The 23707-nt window shown below is 41.8% G+C and overlaps 2 protein-coding genes across 3 annotated transcripts in view; one reads left to right on the top strand and one right to left on the bottom strand.

Annotated features, from left to right (window-relative positions):
* Window positions 1-12584, top strand: part of COLGALT1 (collagen beta(1-O)galactosyltransferase 1) — a 29717-nt gene extending 17133 nt beyond the window's left edge. The window contains exons 7-12 of the mRNA XM_042452159.1: window positions 1768-1844; window positions 3505-3611; window positions 4543-4675; window positions 8884-9011; window positions 10500-10706; window positions 11771-12584. Coding sequence (XP_042308093.1) covers window positions 1768-1844; window positions 3505-3611; window positions 4543-4675; window positions 8884-9011; window positions 10500-10706; window positions 11771-12038 — 920 coding nt within the window. The 3' untranslated portion in view covers window positions 12039-12584. The remainder of the gene's footprint in view (window positions 1-1767; window positions 1845-3504; window positions 3612-4542; window positions 4676-8883; window positions 9012-10499; window positions 10707-11770) is intronic.
* Window positions 12585-15719: 3135 nt separating this feature from the next.
* LOC121920820 (hepatic lectin-like) overlaps window positions 15720-23707 on the bottom strand; it is a 12721-nt gene continuing 4733 nt past the window's right edge. For both annotated transcript variants that reach the window (XM_042448037.1, XM_042448038.1), the window contains 3 exons: window positions 22575-22726; window positions 20093-20205; window positions 15720-16401 (listed from right to left, as the gene is read on the bottom strand). In XM_042448037.1, coding sequence (XP_042303971.1) covers window positions 16266-16401; window positions 20093-20205; window positions 22575-22726 — 401 coding nt within the window. In that variant the 3' untranslated portion in view covers window positions 15720-16265. The remainder of the gene's footprint in view (window positions 16402-20092; window positions 20206-22574; window positions 22727-23707) is intronic.

The raw sequence follows: 23707 nt of genomic DNA, 5'->3' as shown, positions 1-23707 counted from the left end.
CAGAGCTGTTAGTGATCGTGTGACTTGGAAGTCTGTCATTGATAAGGGTCACCATAGGTCAAAGTTAAGCTGATGGCAGTTAACAACACCCAACACAGTTGCCTCATGGAACTGTGTCACTTCAGAATGCATTTTAGGTTGAAAACTTCTGCACCAAAAGAATACATTTATACCTCTCAGGCTCCCCCCCCCCTCCGCCCATATCCACTGGTAGAGTGTCCCATTTGTTTGGTTTCAGGTATTTTGCGAACTCAAATTTGTGCACAACTTGCTGTGGCATGATTGGCTTTTGTTTTGTTTTTAAATTTCATCCTCCCTGAGTAACACTTGGTTGGACTGTTGGTTCTCTCTCTTTTTCTCTTTCTCTCTCTCTCTCTCTCTTTTGACTGACAGAACACATTGGTTTTTGGGGAAATGGCAACACATAGTATCTTGAAGGCAAGTGTTGTGTACCTTCAAATTGCTTCTGATGTATGGCAATCTTAAGGTGCACCTTCAACAAGGTTTTCTTGGCAAGATTTGTTCAGAGGGTTTTTTGTCATTATCTTCCTCTGAGACTGAGAGAGAGAGAATGTGACTTGCCCAGTCACCCACTGATTTTCCATGGCTGAGTGGGAATTCAAATCTTGGCTTCCCGGAATCCTACTTCAGTACTAGCCACTGCATCCTGCTGGCTAAAGGCAAGCTAGCTAAAGGCAATCTCTGAAAGAGATTGCAAGATGGAAGCATAGCTTCATTAAGTTGGTGCCCTCCACATGCTTGGAACTCCATCATCCCATTGTGCTACAGGGAGTTGTGTCCAACACACCTGGAAGGTGTGAAGTTGGGGAGACTGGTGTAGAGGTACCCTTCTATTAATCCCCACCAATCCCTCAACTGTTTCTTCAGACATCTTTCTGTGGGAGGGTGGGATAGAAATCTTCCATGCAGACATTGAATTCCGGGATACCATTGTGCTTTCATGCAAATGAAGGATCTTAGATTAGTTGTAAGACAGGATTTCATTTGCCCAGACTTGAATAAAAGCCATTTCATCCCTCGTGAGGAATATAGCTGTAACGCATGAGAGAGCCTTGCAGTAAAATTTAATAAATGCTTCTGTCACATAGACATTCATGGTTTTGTTTTAAATGGAAACACTAAATTTGAGGCAAGGTAGCATTTGACAATACATTCCTAAAATCTTTATCTCTAGTTTGGTTCTTTGCTTCTTACGAGCTAATATTTTTGGTATGGCACACCTTCTGTTTTGTGAAACTAATGAGCCTCACAAATGAGTGCATTAAAGTTTCTAGTCCATATTTTGAGTCAGCCTGGAGTAGAGAGAGACCCAGGTTCAAATGTCAGTTCACACACAAATCTCAATAAGACACTGTTGGCCAAGCCTTGGGTAAAACCCATAATTAAGTAAATTTTAAAATATATTAATCTCCCCCCACCCTATTCACCTGTTTAAGTTGTTTGAGTCCAGGAAAAGGGTCAATGTGGAAATTAAAAGTACAGTTTGCTAAGGGAAAATTCCCACTATTAAAAGCCATCTTGGTATACATAAAGGTTCACTTGATGCAATTGTCATTTGTACGGACAGATTTACTGTATGTTTGTTTCTACTCACATTGGCAGTAGGCTAGGAATGTAGGATATAAAATGCATCTATTCTTCACAAAAAAAAAAAAAATCCTGGAAGAAGTTTTTACTTCAGGAACTTAAAAAAAAGGTGGAGAGGTTATATGTCTCATCAACTGACTCCATATTGTTTTTCTACAGTTAAGAACCCTCCAGTGGAACCTTCCCGATATCTGTCTGTCCCTCCCAAAGTCCCAGATAAGATGGGTTTTGATGAGGTGAGAACAACTGGGATAAATTCTGTAAAGCAGTAAAAATATGCCAATTTGTTTTACTTACATAATTTAGTTCACCAGATTATCTTGGATTAAAACGCTGAATTTTGATTCAGTATGGTTGTTAGGATTGTTATAGTGGTCCAGTTAATCTTCCTTCTTGTACAGTGGTGGAATGCTTTTTTGTTGTTGTTGGATGAGGTTGTGAGGCTGACTGTGTTTTGTAGTTCTGAAAGTGAAGGCTTAGGTTTCCCCAGTTTTCTGGCACAGAGTCCATGCCTTATGTGGTTCTGGTACCGCAGATGAATGTGCAGATGCATCTCTTAGCATTGGGAGCCATGGGGAAATAGCTGCATGTGGGACCCAGTCTACCTATGCTGTAGAATGAACTGGTCAAGTCTTGAACCAGAGGAGTCAACTTTACATTGGAAGGGTCTCCACATAAAGTCCAAATTCTGCTAGTTTTCTACTTCCAGAGGCTTTTAAAAAAGTATTTAGAAACAGCATCTCCATTTCCAGTCTGAAGTGACAAAGGCCCAGTACACACGGACAGGAAGCGGCATGGCAGCACCGATTCTAGGGTTCCAGAGCACGCAGCAACCGCACGCTCCAGAATCCTAGAACGTGTCACCGCCGCCATCATGCTGGCCTCCCGGCCACACAGGGGCCGGCATGATGGCGTATGTGGCGTGCAGCATCCACAAGTCGTACACAGGAAGCGGCATCATAGGGCTGCATCACAGCCCTTATGATGCTGCAAGGAAGAAGCTGCTCTAGGCACTTTCTTTCTGGCTGAGTATTGTTCCCGCGTGGTTTAGCTGCTCCAGGAATGATATGCAACAAAGAGGGGCAGCATTTCGCCACCTGTATGTACAGCCCCAATGAGTCCTTTCTGAGACATAGCTGTATTAGTCTCAGTTAGGAATATTAGTATGCAAAGGGATCTTGGAATCCTTTTGAAACTAACTTGAATACCCATGGAAATGCAAAACTTGTGGGTATTGTGATGAGGCAAAAAATCCAATTTTAATTATGCTTATTGAGGGATAAAGGAAGAAGGAAAAGATGTTGCCTAAGGCCAGGGTGGGTGGATGGCCACACTGCACATTATTATAACACTGATTAACATCCTAGCCTTATGAAGATGCTCTTGGCCAGTTTCTCATACCTCCTCTCTGGTTCCCAGCCTGCAGACACCACATTCCAAAATTACCTTCATCATTCATATGGCCATCCACTACCCTGGTCTTAGGCAATATTTTTCCTTTGCCTTTGTCACTCAATGGCCATAGTTAAAACTGAACTCACCACCTCACCATACCCACAAGTTTTGCATTTCCATGGGTATTCATTCTTACATTCTCATTATAAAGGTCCTTCCTGGGCACCAGTTCACTCCATGCTTCAGAGGAAGTAGACGAAATCTACAAAAGCTTATGCTACAACTTCTTTTGCACAGTTAATCTCAAAGGTGCTACAGAGGTGGAATGCAGTACGTGCACCTCAGTCATACTAAATTCCTTTCTATCATCTTGAGATTCCTATTACCTCATCCTGTTACCAAACATTGATAAGGCTTGTCAGATTGCCTTAATTCCACCTTTGTCTTTGTGACACTTAATGGCCTTTTCTTGTGACTGCCATGTCTTTCGCTTCTTTATAGGTCTTCATGATTAATCTGAAGCGACGGACAGACCGCCGAGAGCGAATGCTACAGACCTTGTATGAACAGGAAATTGACTGCAAAATCATTGAGGCTGTGGATGGGAAGTGAGTGTCATGGAGGTGACAATCATGTCCCTTGGAGGACCACAGTGCTTTTGAGAGCCTTTGCCCTCAGAGGTGGAATGCAGTGCATGCACCTCAGTCATGCTGATAGGCAATATAAGCTGTGCTTGTGGGCAGGTTTTTATGTAATTGGAAAGTTGGACTTACCTTGAGAAGGTAGGGCTAGACATTTCATAACGGGGTGGAAGGAAGAGGGAAAGAGACTCACACATCACAGGACCTGTTGAGATCCTCTGTGTCTAGTGGTCATCAAGACTGGATGCCTCAGAAAATGTGCAGTCTCCCTCACTTCACAGTGCATCCACCATTATCAGCAGTCCTTCTGGAGTGGCAGGAGATGGCAGGTGAATTTGTTTCTTATGAGCTCCCGAGGAGAGTGAAAACTCCCTCTCAACCAAAGCAGTCCTCATCCTAATCCAGAGACCGAGCTGGGCTGTCTTCTTCTGAAAGCATAAAAGAAGCCATCTCAAAAGAAAAGGCAGTTGTACTCAAAAGAGTTCAAAAATATTTAAAGGAACACAGAGACAGACTTGTCCTCAGTTGTGTAGTTGACAAACTGGTGAAAGAAAGCAGAAACAACAGGTGAAGCAACCTGTATTGGACAAAATCTGGTTCATGTAAAAACATGCAAGCTTTCAGTTGTTCAGGAATGTGATCCAAGGTCTAGCTGCCTTTCTCTACTGCCCAGCAGAAACATCTGTGTGCTGGCTAAACACACCTGAAGCAATTCAAGTTAGTGCAGGGAGAAAGCTTGGTTTTCCTCTTTTTATACTGTTGGTCAGTCTAGGCTGCCCAAACATATGTTGGATAGAATCAGGAATTGAACTGGATTGTGTCTGCCCCCCTCCCCCAGACGGTATGCCTTGCTCTGGCTGTCATCTTTCACTCCTTCACTCCTTCTCTTTGTCCTCAGAGCAATGAACAGCAGCCAGGTAGAAGCCATGGGCATCAAGATGTTGCCAGGTTACAAGGATCCATATCATGGGCGTCCACTCACCAAGGGGGAATTGGGTTGTTTCCTCAGCCATTATAAAGTTTGGCAAGAGGTAAGTGCGGCTCATCATGTAAAATAGAGTTGGAGAACCTTTGGCCCTCCAGGTGTTTAGGACTATGAATTTCATAATCCTTTACTATTTACCATGCTGAATTGGGTGGTGGATTTTCAGCCAAAACATTTGGAGAGGAAACAAAAGAAAACTATCTTTTCATATGAAAATCTACAAATAATTTGAAATAGACTTGTGTGTAGAATTTCGGATTTGCACACACACAGTTAAAACAGAATCCTGCTTTATAAAAATCTAGAAATCTTGTGGTTCATAGGGTTGTTTCATCTGGCTACAAAAAATGTTTATAATTCGGATGGTTATACTTGCAAGTGAGTAGCCAATGTCTGATGAAATCCCAGAAGCTTTGGATGATAAATGTTTATACAGTATATGTTTGAGTAAGGGAGGGAGTTTTCTGTACTATGCCTAGAGATGGGAAGGCCTGAAAAAATTTGGAAAAAAACATTTTTCCCCATTTTTTCCCTGAAGCCTTTTTTGTTTTGTTCCAAAAATTGGAAAAAATTGAATAAAGGAAGAAAACCAATTATAGAATGTTTTATTTTAGCATGATGAATAAAATCTTTAAGACAAAGTGTTCATATATTCTCCAAATCATTTCTAAAAACTACGTACAGTATCAGATTATTCTAATTTCTGTGCACTGAATGAGGACAAGCAAGTCCTAGGTTACAAATTGAACTCTCCAATGCAAGAGTAAAATGTATTTCTTCCTTTGGGGGCACTGAAAGAATCTGGTCTATGTCTGGATCTGGAAACACTCACACTAAATCAAGAAATAAACTCACATGTGAAAGGGTAGAGAAGCATCTTTTAATCCGGGTAAAAGTCCGTGACAACTGTGATGATGACAAACATAACAGAGCAGAAGCAGAGATGGAAACTGGTACTGATAACCAGGACTACATCCACACTGCAGTTTGACACCACTTTAACTGCCATGGCACACTGCTATGGGATTCCGGGATTGGTATTTAGCCTTCTGTGTCAAAGAATTCTGGTGCCTAACAAACTACAGTTCCCAGGATTCCCTAGCATTGGACCATGACAGTTAAACTGGTGTCAAACTGGAATATTTCTGTAGTGCGGATACAGCCCGCAGCTTGTAAAATCAATCTGATTAAATTGCATACCTATTAATTGAATCTTAGTCCCTCCTCCCTTATACACACACACACACACACACACCTTCTGTTTAAGGGAATGTCTATTAGATACTGTTGAGAGGATGTGTGTGTGTGTGTGTGTATTTGTTATTAATGTTGATGATTTCTTCTGAGTTTGTTTGTTTGTTTGTTTTGCCTGCTCCACATAAACTAGCAAAGCCAAAGTTCAGGAGATTATTACTCCATTTGTTACAAATAATTTTTTTAAAAAATAAAAGTAAATTCTGTTTGTAATAATTGTTTGAATACACTGTATTTTAATATACTAATTATGATAATTTTATGCCAAATCAAATTGTACATAGTCATATTTTATGTTCCTAAAGTAACAGAGAGGCTTACAATCTGTAAAAAGTATTAATGTTACATTTTTCAGTTTTTCCAAAAATTTCAATTTTCCCATAAAAATCTGGGGAAAAAACCCAGTTTTTTTCAGTGGCTTCAAAATTTCCAGAAATTGTACATCTCTCCCCATGCTTCACTTGCTGTGATGGAATAAATTATGCAAATAAAGATCACGTGCAAGTATGTTTAACTAGGGCTACATCTACACTGCAGAATTAATGCAGTTTGATACACTTTAACTGCCATGGCTCAATGCAATAGAATTCTGGGATTTTTAGTTTTGTGAGCCTTCTCTGTCAGAGAGCTCTAGTGCCTCAGCAAACTACAATTCACAGGATTCCATTGGATGGAGCCAGGACAGTTAAAGTGGTGTCAAACTGCATTAATTCTGCAGTGTGTGGCAGCCTGAAAAGCTTTTTATGTTGCAGAATATGGTTTAATGAGGGTCAGAATTTTGATGCATAGATTTTAAAAAGATGTGCTCTGATCTACTGAGTTCATGAGTATCATTTCTCTACATAACTAGGCTGTTCATAAGAGATCTGAGAGAGAGGCAGGGCAGGCAGGGGTTGCAAAGCATAGATCACTTGGATCTTGCTTTAGGTTGAGCTTTGCAAGTGTCTGAAACATTTAGATAATTAGGGTCTCATTTTGTTCCTGAGATGGATGAAAACTGTTCAGTATAAGTAGTAGTTGCCTTGTTCCAAAAAGGCTGAACCAGTATTCATTTTTGGATCAGTATCTGTCAATACACAAGCATGAAAGCTTTAGTGCTACACATAATTCCTTGATTCTAGAGCTGCCCTGCTGTACTGGCACTAGTAGGATGTTGGCTTTATTTTGGCCTGAGAGCCAGACTTAGTGACTCACCTGGAGTCTATCAAAATGGCATTAATGCAAAAGAGTGACTACCATCAGAATTTTCTTGCATTTATTAACTAGTGCTGCCACCTATTGGATATGCCAAATTATTCCATGAGCCACAAGTTGGAAACATCCTTCAGGATTTGAAGATACTGCTTAAATACCATAAAGGCATCACATCCTGTCTGATCTTGGAAGCTAAGCTAACCAGTACTTGGACTGGAGACTCCCAATGAATTCTAGATGGAGAAGAAAGGAGAGAAACCAAATTGAATGGGAGAGTGAAAAACATGCATTCCACAGGTGAAAGGGGATTAGCCTGCAGGATCTCCAATGCATTGTTTACTCTAGCATTCTCAACCCCAGCTCCTTTGTCCAGGGCCCCTCTCACTTCCCCCTAAGTATATCTCATCCAATCTAGGTGGGTCTTCCAGGCAACTCCTGGTGCTAGTGCCTATGTGCAGGAATCTTGGTTGGCAATGCCTGCATGAGGGCATCAACAGCAGGGTCATGGAAGGGTTGCCTAGCCTGTGTACTTTATCACAATTTTAATATAAATATGAGGGGTGAATCGGGGCCAAAGCTTGGGGTAACAATTGTCCATCATTCATGTTGAGTCTGTATATAGGATTTGATTATCATAACGTTTTCCCTCCTTAGAGATTTTCAGTACTTGTTCCTTGCAACTTGAGAATATTTAAAAATTATTGCTATTAATTAATTAGCATAATATTTTGATTATGCTAATATTCAATAAAAATGAGAGTGAATGAATTTATTATTCACTTGTCTCTTTTAATCCCATAGAGTGGAACTGTGGGTTTGTGTGTTTGCATAGCTGCCATGTTGCAGCAATTTCGCTTACTTAATAGATTTGCTTTCTTATCTTTTTGTGATGTATTACGTGTTTCAATCCTGTTGTGTGACTTTTCATCTGTGTGCTTATATTTGTATCATACAGTCAGCCCACGACCTTTTGTTTCTCATACAGTAAACTTTGCTGAATTAATAATAATATAATAATAATAAATTGTTCATTTATTAACCGCTTTTCCAACTATCAAAGCAGTGTACAGAAATTGTTAAAAACAGACAATAAGAACAGTAAAAACCACATCTTAAAAGTTTCATTTTCCTATCCAGTAAACTTTTCCTTGACACCATTTGCCAGCTCCTGGTTAAGCATTTCTTTGGAGATTCACTGTAGTGTTCTTACCAAAAAAGTTTATTTGAACACTAAGTACTTAATTCTAGAAATTAGCAATTAAATTATTTGTATTGTACCTATAATTTTATTTCTGTTTTGTTTATCTACCCATCCGATTTTTTCACAATGAATAATTGAACATTTTTAACTGATTTGTCACATTAGACATCTATATTGGTTGGACCAAGTGACCTACAAATCTTTCATTCATTTCCCACCAGTGACAGAATGAAGGATGTGACCATTTGCACCTTATTTATTGGATTGTATGGACACTGAATTTTAATTTTGGTTTAGTATTGAAGTACACATGATCCTGGTTGGGAACTGAGGAGTTATGGAAGCCAGTTTCTGTTAACATAAGTTGAAGCAGAAAAGTGGAGAGGAAGGCATTAAAATGCAGACATAATCCTCCTGATTGTGCCATGTAATATCATCTATAAAAACAGGAATGAGGAATAAGGGGAAGGTAGAAGAAAAGCTGATGCGATTCATCCACTAGGCTCCTTGGTGAAAGGTCATAATGTAAGTTTCTGTTAAGCAGTTAATAAAATAAAACAAAACAAGAGGGCCATTATTTGTTTTGCTTTTGTTTTTAATGCTAGATTCTTGAAAGAAGCTTGGAAAAGTCAGTGGTGTTTGAGGATGACCTCCGTTTTGAAATCTTCTTCAAACGCCGCATTATGAACCTCATCTATGAGTTGGAAGAGGAAGGCCTGGACTGGGATTTGATGTGAGTAAGCAGGGTGGGAGTTATTGTCATTATAACCATCTGGGAAGTCTTGACACAAGCATCTCCCAGTGGGAGATACAATTTGTTTTGGGGTTTCCTCAAAAAGCAATAAATCATACATGCTTACACAGTGGCAGGAAGAATAACTTAGATGCTGAAAAAGGGATGTGGGGAAAACTGTAGCTGTCTGGTCTTCTTTTAAGTTGTCAGAATATGCCTAACCTATGTTGTCCTGCAGATACTGTAGAAATGACTAGCAGGTAGAGAATCGAACAAGTCCACTAGTCATGCAGACTTATCAGTTCCACTCAGTTGTTAAGCCAGAGGTAGGCAATTCCCAGGGTTGGGGCATCATCCTGTCCCTCGATTGTGAGAAGGCCATATAGTTATTACCTTTTGGATCTCCACCCCAATCTCCAACAGATGTTTTCTTAGCCTAAAATGTCCAGTCCAATTTCATCCCACAAAGTGTCCATGAATCTTGATTGCTGTTGTATTCAATTTTTAGTGCATGTGTAAGTAGGTCTTTGCCTCCTAGGCAGAGAGAGACCCAGGACGGAGCCAGCCTAGCCTCCCTTGGTTCTGCACACTGGGATAGTCTAATATCATTTCTTACAAAGAAATCTATAAAATTTACTAGTCCCCCACCCCCAAATAAAACATTACGGCTTGATAGGCTTATGTAAATTCATATGTGACCTGAAAGAACTAGTTTACTTAAGCTGTTCTACCTGGTTACTTTAAAATAGTTTTGACTTGCCCTAGGTAATGAGGTTAGGGATTATTTAAAAGTCCATTTGATATGAAATCATGCAAATGATAGGAACAGCAACAGCAAATTACTATTTAATAATTGAAATATTGGAGCGTTACAGACCGCCATAAGGGACGTCCTTAGGACGTCTCATTTTGAAAAAGGGGCGTCTCTTCCAGACGCCCCTTACCCTATCATGGACAGAGTCCATGACAAATGGTGGCGGCCGTTCCACACGACTGCTGCCATATTGACGTAGCGGACACTGTCGCGTCCGCACATCACACCCTGGAAGTGATGCTGCGAGTGTGCGACTAGCGCCTTGCGACGTCTTTCCTGGGGCCCAGGAAGGAGAGCAATTTCTGCGCTCCTTCCTCAGAGCGTCCGGGACCCACACGGTTTGGCCGCTGCGGCTCCCAGACGCTTCAAGCGGCGGCGGCGGGAGACCGCCGCAATCCGGCGGTATGTGACCCGCCATTGAAAGTTAAAAAGGAGTAACACAGTTAAAGATCATTTTTGAGCTTGTGGATTTGTGCTACCCATCACAATATAGTCAGATTGTTGCAGAGGAATAACTTTAGTTGGATTGACAGGAATTGTATGTAAGCTAGTCATCTGTGTTTCAAAAAGAACGTTATGTTGTTGCTGCTTAATATTCAAATGCTCCATTGAAAATTCAAACCATGGAAGGAGTTAATGCTTATTGTTTACCTTCTTGTTTCTCTCCCTCTCAGCTACATTGGCCGGAAACGCATGCAAGTAGAACATCCAGAGAAAGCTGTGCCCCACGTCCGCAACCTGGTAGAAGCCGACTACTCCTACTGGACGCTGGCTTATATCATTTCCCTCCAGGGTGCCAAGAAGCTACTGGAGGCTAAGCCCCTTTCCAAGATGTTGCCTGTGGATGAGTTTCTCCCTGTCATGTTTGACAAGCACCCTGTGTAAGGCTGGACTTTGAAACTCCTGGGAGTGGGGAAGTGGAAGAGATGAAAGAGGATTTCTTGGTACCACCATTAAATCTTGTGGTGGGCTTGTACTGTCTGTACTTTTGATATATGAGCATGGTTTCTTAAAATAAGGAGAATAGAAAGATGGTCTCTTGCTCTTTTCCATATAGTAGTAATTGTATGCCATCCTCATTCACAGGAGTTTGCCTGTGGCTGTATCCATACTGTAAAAATAATGTGGCTTGACACCACTTTAACTGGCTGCATGTTACAAAATCCTGGGATACATAGTTTGGTGAGGCACCAGTGATCTTTGGCAGAGAAAGCTAAAGACCATGCAAAACCACAAATTTCAGGCATCCATAGGATCCAGCTACAGCATTTAAAGTGTTGTCAAACTGCATTATTTTTACAGTGTAACTACACCATGAGTTGGACATAAAAGTGATAAAGGGTTGGAGTGAGCAGCAAACATATTTAATTTTTATTTTAGTACCATCTATGTCTCTCACACATCCTCAGGTTAATGTACTTTCTCACATGTGTACCTTCTTGGTGTTCCAAAGCCCTTACTGAACTTTTGAAAACATGCCTGACACTAGCTATCAAATATGAAACCACATATCCAGCAAGAGAGGTGTAGAGTATGCTAACACTCTCCAGCTGTTGTTGCAGGCCAAGTCTCTTGCACTCTACCCAGTATAGAAAGTGCTGGAGGAGGATGGGAGTTGCAACCCATAAGCATCTGGAGAGCTACACATTGCCATCCTTTTAAAGGAGCAAACGCCATGTCTTTAAATATTTTTCTGCGGAATGTGTTCTGTGCTTTTTGAATGTCTTTTCTCTGAAATTTACTCTTTTCTCAAGAGTATGAAGCTTCATCTTTCTGACGTAGCGAAAACAGAACATAGGTAGAGAGTATGATGAAAACAGCTTTGGATTTAAATGTGATTCAACTATTGCTCCCAGGAAGTCCTCCATTTTTGAACAGTTAAGGTAGTTTATATGGTTAGCAATTGGAAAACTTTTCATCTCTACTCTGCATCTTCTCCCCACAGTTCCGAGTACATGGAGCACTTTGAGAACCGGAACCTGCTGGCCTTCTCTGTTGAACCCTTGCTGGTCTACCCAACGCACTACACGGGTGATGATGGCTACATTAGTGACACAGAGACCTCTGTGGTGTGGGATAATGAGAACGTCAAAACTGATTGGGACCGGGCTAAGTCCCAGAAGATGAAGGAACAGCAGGAGCTGAGTAGTGAAGCCAGGAACACTGATGTGCTCCAGTCCCCTCTTGACAGCACAGCCCGCGATGAACTATGACCCTGTTGAGAGCATAGACAGAGCTGGGGTGTGTGGGGTGGGGAAAGGGAGAGGCTGTTGGGGAGAGAGCAACGGATGTGAGCATGGTGTGAAGAAAGAGCTTTTCCCCTCACGAATTGAGGGTGGAGATTTCAGCTGTGGGATTTGCTTCTTCTGTCATACCTTGTGGCAAGGCCTAAGGGTAAACTTCACTCCTGGTGGCATGGGGAGCTCAATATGGAAATGGTTGAGTTTGCTCATCCTGCCATCATCACCTCTTCCTTTAAGAAAACGGTGCAAATGAGGCCTTAGCTTATGTATTTATGTAAGAGAAGTTTTATTCTCTGAATAATCGGTACCTTATAGGAAACCCTCTATCTGCTGTGAGGAGGTGATGGTGTTGGGTTGTCCTTAAGAAGAGGGTCTGAGACCCAGCCCAGACTAACAGCCCCTGGTGTCATAATGCTCTGTGACAGGGGGGGAAAAATCTTGGTGTACAGTTGAGACACTAGTTTGGTTATTTTTATATAAATTTTTTTACAAGTGACAACTTTGTGCTTTCTATCTTGTTGTGTCCATGGTGCCTTGACAGTGCTGATATTGCAACCGTACAACCTTGGTTATGGAAAGGTACAAAATAGCACAAGTCTCTATGAGCTGGTGAACACTTTTCCCAGAATGCTTTTTGCCATGCCCTGTAAAGGATAAAGTGCCCTAGCGCATAGTAATTTGTACTGCCAACAAGCAGAGTTGTACAGTGGGATTTGCAAAACACCAAGAAAGGCAGGGCTGGAACTGTGTATCTTTGTAGAGTCTTTTAAGTTTCCAAAGGCATCAGTCTAGAAATCCACCCAAGCTCACAAGGATTAGGGTTAGGGTTAAGGTTAGGGTTAATGGTTATGGTTAGGATTTATGGTTAGGGTAAGGGTTAGGAGTAGGGTTAGGGTTTAGGGTTACGGTTAGGGTTAGAGTTAAGGTCTTCAGCTAAGATTCCCCATGACATTCTTGCAAACAAGTTTGTAGAATGTGGGCTAGAAAAGGCAACTGTTATATGGATTTGTAATTGGTTGACTGGCCGAACCCAAAGGGTGCTCAACAATGGCTCCTTTTCATCCTGGAGAGAAGTGACCAGTGGGGTCCCACAGGGCTCTGTCCGGGGCCCAGTGCTATTCAACATCTTTATCAATGACTTGGATGACAGAATTGGGGGCATACTTATCAAATTTGCAGATGTCACCAAATTAGGAGGAATAGCTAATACCCTAGAGGACAGGATCAAAATTGAAACCTGAACAGACTAGAAAGCTGGCCCAAAGCTAACAAAATTACAGTCGGCCCTTCTTATACACGTTTTTTTATACACAGATTCAAGCATCCACAGTTTGAAAATGTTAAAAAAAAAGTATAAATTTCAAATATCAAACCTTGATTTTCCATTTTTTATAAGGGTCACCATTTTGCTATTTCATTATATTTAATGGGACTTGAGCATTCACGGATTTTGTTATCCACGGGGGATGTTGGAACTAAACCCAAGCGTATAACAAGGGTCCACTGTAAATTCAACATGGAGAAATGTAAGATACTGCACTTAGAGCAGAAAAATGAAATGCATAGATATAGAATGGGGGACCCCTTCCTGAATGAGAATACATGTGAAAGAGATCTAGGAGTCCAAGTAGACCACAAGTTGAACATGAGTCAACAGTGTGATGTGGCAGCTAAAAAGGCCAATGAGGTATTAGGCTGCATCAACAGAACTATAGTGTCTAGATCAAGGGAAATAATGATGCCACTCTATTCTGCTTTGGTCAGGCCCCACCTGGAATATTGTGTGCAGTTCTGGGCACCACAATTTAAAAAGGATATTGAGAAACTGGAGCGTGTCCAAAGGAGGGCAACTAAAATTGTGAAGGGTCTGGAAACCATGCCCTATGAAGAACGACTTTGGGACCTGGGGATGTTTAGCCTGGAGAAGAGAAGGTTAAGAGGTGTTATGATAGCCCTGTTTAAATATTTGAAGGGATGTCATATTGAGGAGGGAGCAAGCTTGTTTTCTGCTGCCCCAGAGAACAGGACCTAGAGCAATGGATGCAAGCTCCAGAAACAGAGATTCTAGCTCAACATTAGATGGGACTTCCTGACTATTTCCCCGTGTCCCAGTTGGTGCAGTAGGGGAGAGTAAACTTGCTGGATTGTCAATAGGGCATGTCTTAAAATATGTGAAGAGATTTCCATGAGAGGGTATGGATTTATAGGGAGTCCTACATTTGTAAGATGTGTCTTCCATTTTCAGGTTGCTCCAAATGTATAGGGCACATGCTTCATTTTTACACTGGTAGACCCGGAGTTGGAATAGCCCATCACATCAGAAGCAATTTCAATTTGAAACACACCCACCACAAGCCAAACGTTTTCACCTATCAGCGCAAGACCTATTTCTTCTTAGTGAAATTGATTGTCTTCGACAGTGCTGCTGTTTCCGTTTTTGGAGGTCTTTCAACAGAGGTGGAATGGACAATCTTCAGGAGTCATTTAGGTGGATCTATTTCTCCATGGAAAGATGTTGAACTAGGTGGCTGTTGGCATCTCTTCCAATTCTAAGATTCTTTCATTGTCTAACTGGCATTTTAGAATGAGAATGTCAGAAGAGAAGGCAAGGGCCTTCCAATGAAACTTGGTGGTGTCATTTAAAGAGCCTGAGTGGAAACTGTCTTGGTGGATGGGAAGCCAGGATCCCTGAAATCACCTGGAAAGAAGGAGGCTCTGCCACCTCAAAGAAAACATCTTCTGTTCCAGATCTCTTTCCATTGGGAAGTTCTTTGTGATGGTTAGGTGGAATGTCTCTTCATGTGTTTTGAGTCTATTTCCCGGTGTCCCAATTTGTAGGGGAGAGTAAACTTGCTGGATTGTCAATAGGACATCTCTTAAAATATGTGAAACCATTTCCATGAGAGGGTGTAGATTTATACTGAGTCCTACATTTGTAGGATGTGTCCTCAATTTTCAGGTTGATCCAAATTTCTATGGCACATTCTTCATTTTTGCATTGGTAGACCCAGAGTTGGTACATACCATCATATCACAAGCAATTTGAGTTTGAAACACTCACCACAAGCCAAACATTTTAACCTATCAGCACACGACCTATTTGTCAGTGGAATTGATTGTCTTTGACGGTGCTGATGTTTCTGTCTTTGGAGGTCTTAACACAGAGGTGGGATGGACAATCTTCAGGAGTCATTTAGATGAATATATTTCTCTGTGGAAGGAAGTTGAACTGGGTGGCTCTTGGCATCTCTTCCAATTCGAAGATTTTTTTTTCATTATTTAAATGGCATTTTAGAATCATAGTCTTGGAAAGGAAGGCAAAGGCCTTCCAATCTAACCCCGATGTGTCATGTAACAAGACCAAGAAACCCTGATTAGGGCTTCTGTCTGCAGCCATTCCTACAGGTCACCTAATTGTACCCAAGTAGTCACATCCTGTTTATTCCGATTTACAGATTTATATTTACAGCTGCATCAGGGGTGAATGCACACTTGCACCTGTGTATGTGTGAACTGATGGATTTGTATCTACTTTAAATAACCAAAAAAAATAATAATAGCATGGCATAGTGGTTTGAGTATTGCACTGCGACTCGAGACCAGGATTTGATTTCCTACTTGGCCATGAAACCCACCAGGGGACCTTGGGCAAGTCACTTACTCTCAGGGGAAGGCAATGGCAAACCTCCTCTGAACAAATCTTGCCAAGAAAACCCTGTGATGGGGGTGCTTTAGGGTTGCCATTAGTCAGAAACAACAGCAACAACATGTGCAAGTGTGACAAAGTGGTTTTAGAAGTGACTGTCAGTGGCTTCAGCCTAGGGTTAAGCAGTACAGTATAACGTCACTTCCAAACAGCCTTGTTGCTTGGAAGACTCCCTATCTTCACCCCAGCTGGGGTAGGGGGAAGAATAAAAAAAGATGTGTGTGTGAAGGACATTTCCACCATGTTTGGAGATCCCGTGCCTCCAAGATAAAATAAATGCCCCTCACATGCCCATTCTGAGATGTGGGCTGTACTTCCACCATTTTAGGTTTACTTATGCATTGGTATGGATAGGATTGCACTGGAAGGGGCAGTATTCTGTCTCTGCATATGTTGTAGTTGTATGCCTTCAATCAATTTCTGACTTATGATGACCTTGCGCAAACCTATTGTTAATGTGTGGAAGTGTGCTTCTCTCTTTTCTTCAATCTTCAGGAAGGTAAAGGTCTTTCACACACATAGAAGTTATCTCTGTTACAGTTCTCATCATTCCATTCTCCAGAAACACTGATCTCAGCACAGTCTTCATTTCTTTCATAGTCAGTGGGTTGTCCCATTTTCCAGTTTCTAAATTAGAAGAGTGGTGACATTATTCTGTCAGACATATAGCAAGAATATTCATATATTTTTTTCAAACTGTAAAATCCTCAGTCCCCAAGCACATCCACACTGTTCCTGCTATGTGCTCCTTTATTTTCTATTAGTAACTTTAGCACAGCTATTTCCTTGTTTATTACATTTATAGCCCCCCTTTCTTCCTTCATGAAACTCAAAGCAGTTTAAATAGGATTGCCAAGCAGTTTCCTACCCGGGCACTGACCAGATCCCCCCAAAATCTGTAGTGTCTGCAGGTTGTCACATTAGATGGCTTTGAATCATTTTCTGGCACGTCAAGTTAAGTGGGGGCTGGTGTCATCCATGTCATTGGTGGGGTGAATTGACTCTGGGGTTTGGCTGAACTTTACAGGTGCTGCTCAAGGTGCAGAACTCTATACCCAGAATAGATTCATCACCTTGGATACCTCATTGAAATGGAGGGTGCATCAACATTGTAGAAATAATGTGGCTTGCACCACTTTGCTGTAGTTTTGCAAGGTCTTAAGCCTTCTCTGCCAAAGAGTGCTGGTGCCTCATAAAACTACAAAGCCCAGGATTCTGTAGGATGGAGCAATGTCAGTTAAAGTAATATCAAATTGCATTATTTGCACAGAGTATATGCACCCCCAGAGTGGATGTACCACTCTACTGATACTATACTGCCTCGATCCTGATGGAGAGGTGGGATATTAATATTAATAATAATAATAATATCCCACCTCTCCATCAGGATCGAGGCAGTGTACAATATGCATAAAAATACAACAATATAAAATAAACTCATTTACCCTCCCACCAACACAACAGTTAAAATTCCCTTATAATAATAAATACATCCCATTATTAAAGCAATCAGTCAATCACATAACACAGAGAGATGGGTACATAGAATATTCTGTATGGGGACCAAGTCAGCAAAGTGACTGAGTGAGTCATTCTGGGAAGACCCCCCCCCCCCCCCCCCGCTAAAGTTAAATAAAAAGATGCAGAACCAGTCAATGATATTTTAAAAAATCTCTTCCCCCAATTTAATTGACTAAATTAAAACAAAATCTACAACAGGGGTCATGTGGAAGCATGCCTTTGTATAAAGTGTAAAGGCAGACTTACTGCTAAACATGAAAAAAAGATAATTACCATAGAGTATATACATAAATTCAACCTAGACAATGAGGAAATCAAAATAATTAAAGACTTCTTATACCTTGGATCAAACATTGATCAGAATAGAAATTGCAGTCAAGAAATAAGAAGACTAGGAATGGAAAGGGCAGCTATGAAAGAAGGGCAGCTATGGCCAAAATCCTGAAGTGTAAGGTACACAGCTGAACACTAAAGTCAGAATTGTCCAAGCCATTGTATTCCCCATTGCCATGTACAGATGTGAGAGCTGTACAGTGAAGAAAGTGGATAAGAAGAAAATCAGCTCATCTGAGGTGCTGGAAAAGAGTGCTGAGGATACCATGGTTGGCCAAAAAGACAAATGATTGGGTCCTAGAATAATTCAAGCCTGAACTGAGGCTATTGTACTTTGACCACATCATGAGAAGTCATGTTTCACTAGAGCAGATAGTGATGGTGGGAAAGGCAGAAGGCAGTAGAAAGAGAGGAAGACCACATGTCAGATTGATAGACTCAATCAGGGAGTTCATGATCCTGAACCTACAAGACTGAGAAAGATGCTGAAAATAGAGGCTCATGGAGATGTCTCATTTCACAGAATCCCCATGAGTCGAAATCAACTCAAAGGCAGCAAACAACACTCATTCTCCTCTCACCCTCAGAACCTTAACTTGGTAGGAAATCCTGGTGTGGTGGCACTGTATTTGCTTCCATCTGGGTTACCAGATTTCGTTTCAACCAAGGTGTTGTAAAACATTTCAGATCAGAGGGTCAGCCAACCAGGGCCATAGCTACCGTGGGGCAGGCGGGGCACCGCCCTGGGGCCCCCAGCCAAAGGGGGGCCCCACGCCGCCTTCCCTCACCTCGCAAATGCCTCTCTCTCTTTCCCTCCTTAGCCCGGCCTCCCTTTCCCAGCAACAGAGAAGGCAGGACTGGTGTGGTGGCCATGTGGGGGGGCCTGAGGAGGAGGTGCCAGGCCGGCAAAAAGGAGCTGAGGAGGAGGAGAGGGAGGGACGGGAGGAGTGGCGCCAATTTGTGAGGGCTGCATCCATACTGGAGAAATAACCGGTTTGGCAGCGCTTTAACTCTTTTTCTGGCTCAAAGCTATGGAATCCTGGGAGTTGGAGTTTGTTGTGGGGCCTAGATAGCAAGGTTTGACTCTTTTGCTGGCTCAAGGCTATGGAATTCTGGGAGTTAGAGTACATTGTGGGGCCCAGAGCTCAAGGCTTAACTCTTTTCTGGCCTCCTTTTATAGGACACATCCTACATTTCAGACCTCTGCCCAGAAGGAATTTCAAAAAGTCCTCTATTTTTTGTAAGAGGAGCAGATGTCCTCCTTTTCTAGGACGTGTCCTATGTTTCAACCTTCTGGCCTAGATGAATGTCAAAATGTCTTCCATTTTTGGTAGGATGACCACATGTCCTCCTTTATCCAGGATAAGGCCCACATTTCAGCCCTGCCCAGGAGCAATCTCAAAACATCCTTTATCCAGGACACGTCCTACTTTTCTGCCCATGAGGGATTTCAAAACATCCTGGTTTGTTCAGAGTATTTGCCTTTGCCAGTGTTTCCCTGAGGCTGAGAGTGTGTGACTTACTTGTCTAGTGGGTTTTCTTGGCCTTTGGTGACTTGGGTGTGTGCAAGTGTATGAGTGTGTGCCTTCAAGAGGGTTTTCTTGGGAGGTTGGTTCAAAGAGGGTTTGACTTTGCCATCCTCTGAGGCTGAGAGTGTGTGACTTGCCCAAAGGTTTTCTTGGAAGATTTGTTCAGAGGGGATTTGCCTTCACTTTCTTTTAAGGCTGTGACAAGCCCAATGGGCTTTTTATGCCCAAAGAAGGGATCGAATCTTTGTTCTCCTCCACTGCTGCTTCCTGCCACACTTCCTCAGATGCATTTAGTCTCAGAGGTGCTCCAGAATCTCCATGTCTTTGAATTCTATTATTATTAACTGAAAGAAAGAAGTTGGCAGCATGAGCTTTCCTAAAGTCTGCTTCCTCAGATATATTTAATCTCAGAGGTGCAACAAGATTTCGATAATGTAAGCATTTATATTAATGTTTTTAATTAATAATGGTTTTGGCTTTTAGCCGGTTATGTCCTCCATTTTTCTTGAATGTCCTACATTTTTTCTACATTTTGTCCCTATTTGGTGGTAGAGAATTATAACAACCCTACCCCAAAGGAGCCACGATATGTGGCTCCTTTGTCCACTGCAACAGAGGCCCCATAAGCACCCTGGAATGGCACTATGACGTCCCTCGTGTGCCACACCATTTGAACATGGCGCATGAACCACGTCATCGCCACGCAACCCATGTAAATGGCAGTGTGCCAAGATGGTGCCTGTGGCTCATGGTAGGACTCGGGACATTAAAAAATATAGGGGCCCCAAATGTACTTTCTGCCCCAGGGCCCCTAAAGGCCTAGCTATGGGCCTGCAGCCAACCTGATGCTTGCTACCTTCCCTGGATGGCCAAACCAGGAGGATACAAGACTTGAAAGGTTTACTAAGCCTGCTGGTCCACACTTTGCTGCTTACTTGAAGCTGGTCCTGTAATTGGTGCCATCAACCCATCGCCATTCTCCTTCAGCTTTCAAATCATTGAGTCCGATCCAGTAGCGTTCACCCTTGGTTTGGAGCTGGAGGAAATTCTGTGAGCCAAAACAAAAGCAAAGAGAGTGAAAATATGGACTGGCTGGCCCTTGATCATTAATGCTACACAAAGACAGTAGGAATACATAGGTTCCATGTTACTGGAAGTGTGAATGTGCTTTGAAGTTTAGTATAAACTTTAAATCAGCTATCTAGGTGCTAAACATATTTTGGGAATAGGCAGGCACTTTTGATGTCTCTGTTTAAAGTTTTGACTAAAATGTGAGGCAAATTCATCACTGCATAGATATGGAAGCCATCAGACACTATTGAATGTATTCAGGCACCGTGTCCCACGTTCATAGACAGACTTCCTCTTGACCTTATCTTGAAAACTACCATACCTTTAGTCTCCTATTTTAATTCCTTTTACTGATGGAAATGTACATCATGTACATAGTTACAAATGTTTAACTATGAATCGTCTCCTGACCTGATTCCCCATACCTACCAAAACAGCCAGCAGTCATACTGAGGGACAAAGGTCTATTCTGTTGGTGTTTGGGGCACAGAAGAATGATGTTACAAGCTCCCTTCCAGCAGTAATCTCCAGTTAGCAAGATGTTGCAACAGTGGTCTTGCTTCAGATTGTTACATTGCTGCTCGTTGGTGAGTAGGGCCTGGAAACATCATCCTACTGTACCCTGCTTGCCAGCAAAACAGAGCTCCATCACTTGATGTGGCTGCTGGTTGTTAATGTATGTTTGGGAGGGCCTTTGCAGTCAGTACTGCCATGATAGTAAACATGACTTCTGAACCGGTGTAAATCTAGATTATGTACATGTAACTGCTCAGCAGGATGCCATCTGTAGATAGATTATAGCAGTCATTTGATTTACAAACAGTATATGGCTGACATCCTGTTGGCTATTCCAAACAAGAGTAGATCCATTTAAACAATTGTTGAATGGTGAGTCAACACATAGGTAAACTCCACTAATCTAATGGATTGATGCACAACAGGATTTAGACCCCCCTCTCTCTCTCTCTCTCCCTCTCTCTCTCTCTCTCTGTGTGTGTGTGTGTGTGTTTTTGGAGGAGGACTGAATTAGTATGCTGTGAGAAATAAATCATAAAAAATAAATGAAAGTGTATCTGAGCCTGACTGCACAAGTGACCCACAGCTAGGATAAACCTAGTTGTAGCAGAGCTCTTGGCTTTCTTGAGGTGACTGAGTACATTAAACCAATAGAGAGACCAAATGGAGCATTGCATGGGACATTTATAAAAGGGAGAGAGATTATAGGTTTGTAGTTTATGAGTTAAATTTGTTGCTGATCTGCACATTTTCTCCAAGGTTCTAAAAGAGTTGGTACAGGATGTGCAGAACTCCCTGCTTCCTGTTACTGGTGCTTCTTACAAGTAGGGAGCCTGAGGGGTTCCATTCACTTGCATGGTAGGTTCTGGACTGATAATAAGTACTGAATGATTTTTTTAAATTCACCTTATTCTTTCTATTATTATACTTTTCTGTTTCTTTTCTCTTTATATCTGTGATATATAGATATGTGTGTGTGTGTTGTATGTATAACACTCTTTCACTTTTTCTTTATGTAATTGTTAATATTCCATTAAATAAAACAAAAAATGACAAAACAAAACAAGAAGTGATCCTGAGACCCTGCTGTCATCCTCGAGAAAAACAGAGACTTTCCTGCTATCTTGCTGTTATGTAGCTCAACACCAAAAATTGCTTTTTAACACAGCAGGTTTCATGGCCTCCAACAAACAATTCTGGGAAATACAGTTTGGGAAGTCACTCAGGGAGACCGCTCTGATCATTATGGTCTTTAGTTGTCCAGAAGGCAGTAAATTGTTTAGAGATTTCTACAAAGAGGAACAACACTTCATCCAATTAAAATCAGTAGCACAAATATGCCCCATGATGGCTGAAACAAGGGAAATGTGGGTGATTTGTTAAGCCAAGGGTGAGAATTACACTGCCCTCCAGATGTTGTTGGATTATACCTCCCAACATTACTTATCACAGTCTGTGAGAAGGTGCACTTCAACTCTCAATATCTCTAGCTAGGATGGCTGGGAATTTAAGCCCAAGAACATCTAGAAGACTCTAAATGAGTCCCATCCCTTTGCTAAGCCTTTCTTAAAGTTTATACAGTTGCCCCTTCATATCAATGGGCCCTGCGTCCACAGATTCAATCATCCACGGTTTGAAAATACCACAAAACAAATTTTGATTTTGCCAGTTTATATAGGGGGAACCATTTTACTACACCATTGTATATAATGGGACTTTATCAGCCATGGGTTTTGGTATCAATGAGAAATCCTGGGACCAAACCCCAGTGGATACCAAGGGCCCACTGTTTGTTTCTCTTTCCATGCACTTATACTCCAGTATATTTACCTGTTCAGCCACATTGTGGACAACCACCAGGGTTGAATTCTTTTCTTCACAATGGTCCTTAGCTATGTGCCAAACAACTTTCTGGGTTGAGAAGAAGTAACATCTGCCATGGAAATACTCCCACTCCCTGCTTTGGGATCCACATGGGAATACTGGCAAAGAAAGAAACACTGAGAATAAAAGCCCTGCATCTCTTTCATCAAAGGCAATTCCTTGAAGCTCTACTTCAGGTCTACTGTATCTTACTAGCTTACGGGAGGCCCTAGCTGAGGTTTTTGGTTCCACATTTACCAAAAATATCTCTTCCAACCATTATGGAAAAGTTGTGTTTGGCTTCTGGCAGAAAGGTCTGCTGAGCTGTAAAGTGGGGGTGGGAATAATGTGGTCTCTAGATATTGTTGAACTACAACTTTCAGCTGTCCTCACCATTGGCTATGCTAGCTAGGATTGAGGGGCGTTGCAGTTCAACATTTTCTAGAGGGCCATTTGACTGTCACCCCATTGTAAACGATACTGAAACAGTTTTGAATGGACAAGTGCAAAGGCATCATACCCATTCCAGAGAAGATGAATAGTGGGAAAATGATGGACTCTCAAATCACTCTTGGTGGGGCATTTCCTTACAGCAGTTTGTGCTGTTCGTACTGGATTTAGTCTATCCTGTCAAAGCTGCTGGCCAAGATTCTAGATGTGCAGTACTGTATACTTAACTTAGTAGCGACTCCGGCCCAGATCCAGGCTCATCCTCCCGCCCAATGTTAGCTTACCAGGTAACAGCTGCTGAGTGATAGAGGTCTATTTTCTCATTATTTGGAACGCAGTAGACTTACATTTCCACCCTTCCTTTCAGTGACCTTTGGTGTGACAATCAGAAGCAAAATCTCTGTGGCATTTCCTCCTCATACTGGAGATTGCTGGCAGTAAGAGGGTGATAAGGTCAATCTGCTGCACCTCATTCAACAAGGTCAACAGCAGAACAGACTCACATTGCTTGCAGCAGCTGATGCCTCCAATAAATCAGATATTGGGGGACTTTCCCCATTTTGACATATCTGTGACTCTAATGAAAATGTAGGGATTGTACATATGAGTTACAAATGCATAACTCTAGGTTATGCATTCATAACTGTGAT

Source organism: Sceloporus undulatus, chromosome 2, assembly GCF_019175285.1.
Source record: "Sceloporus undulatus isolate JIND9_A2432 ecotype Alabama chromosome 2, SceUnd_v1.1, whole genome shotgun sequence".
Taxonomy (NCBI): Eukaryota; Metazoa; Chordata; class Lepidosauria; order Squamata; family Phrynosomatidae; genus Sceloporus; species Sceloporus undulatus.
The sequence above is the reverse complement of the archived record's forward strand: the minus strand, read 5'-3'. Positions and strand labels throughout refer to the sequence as shown.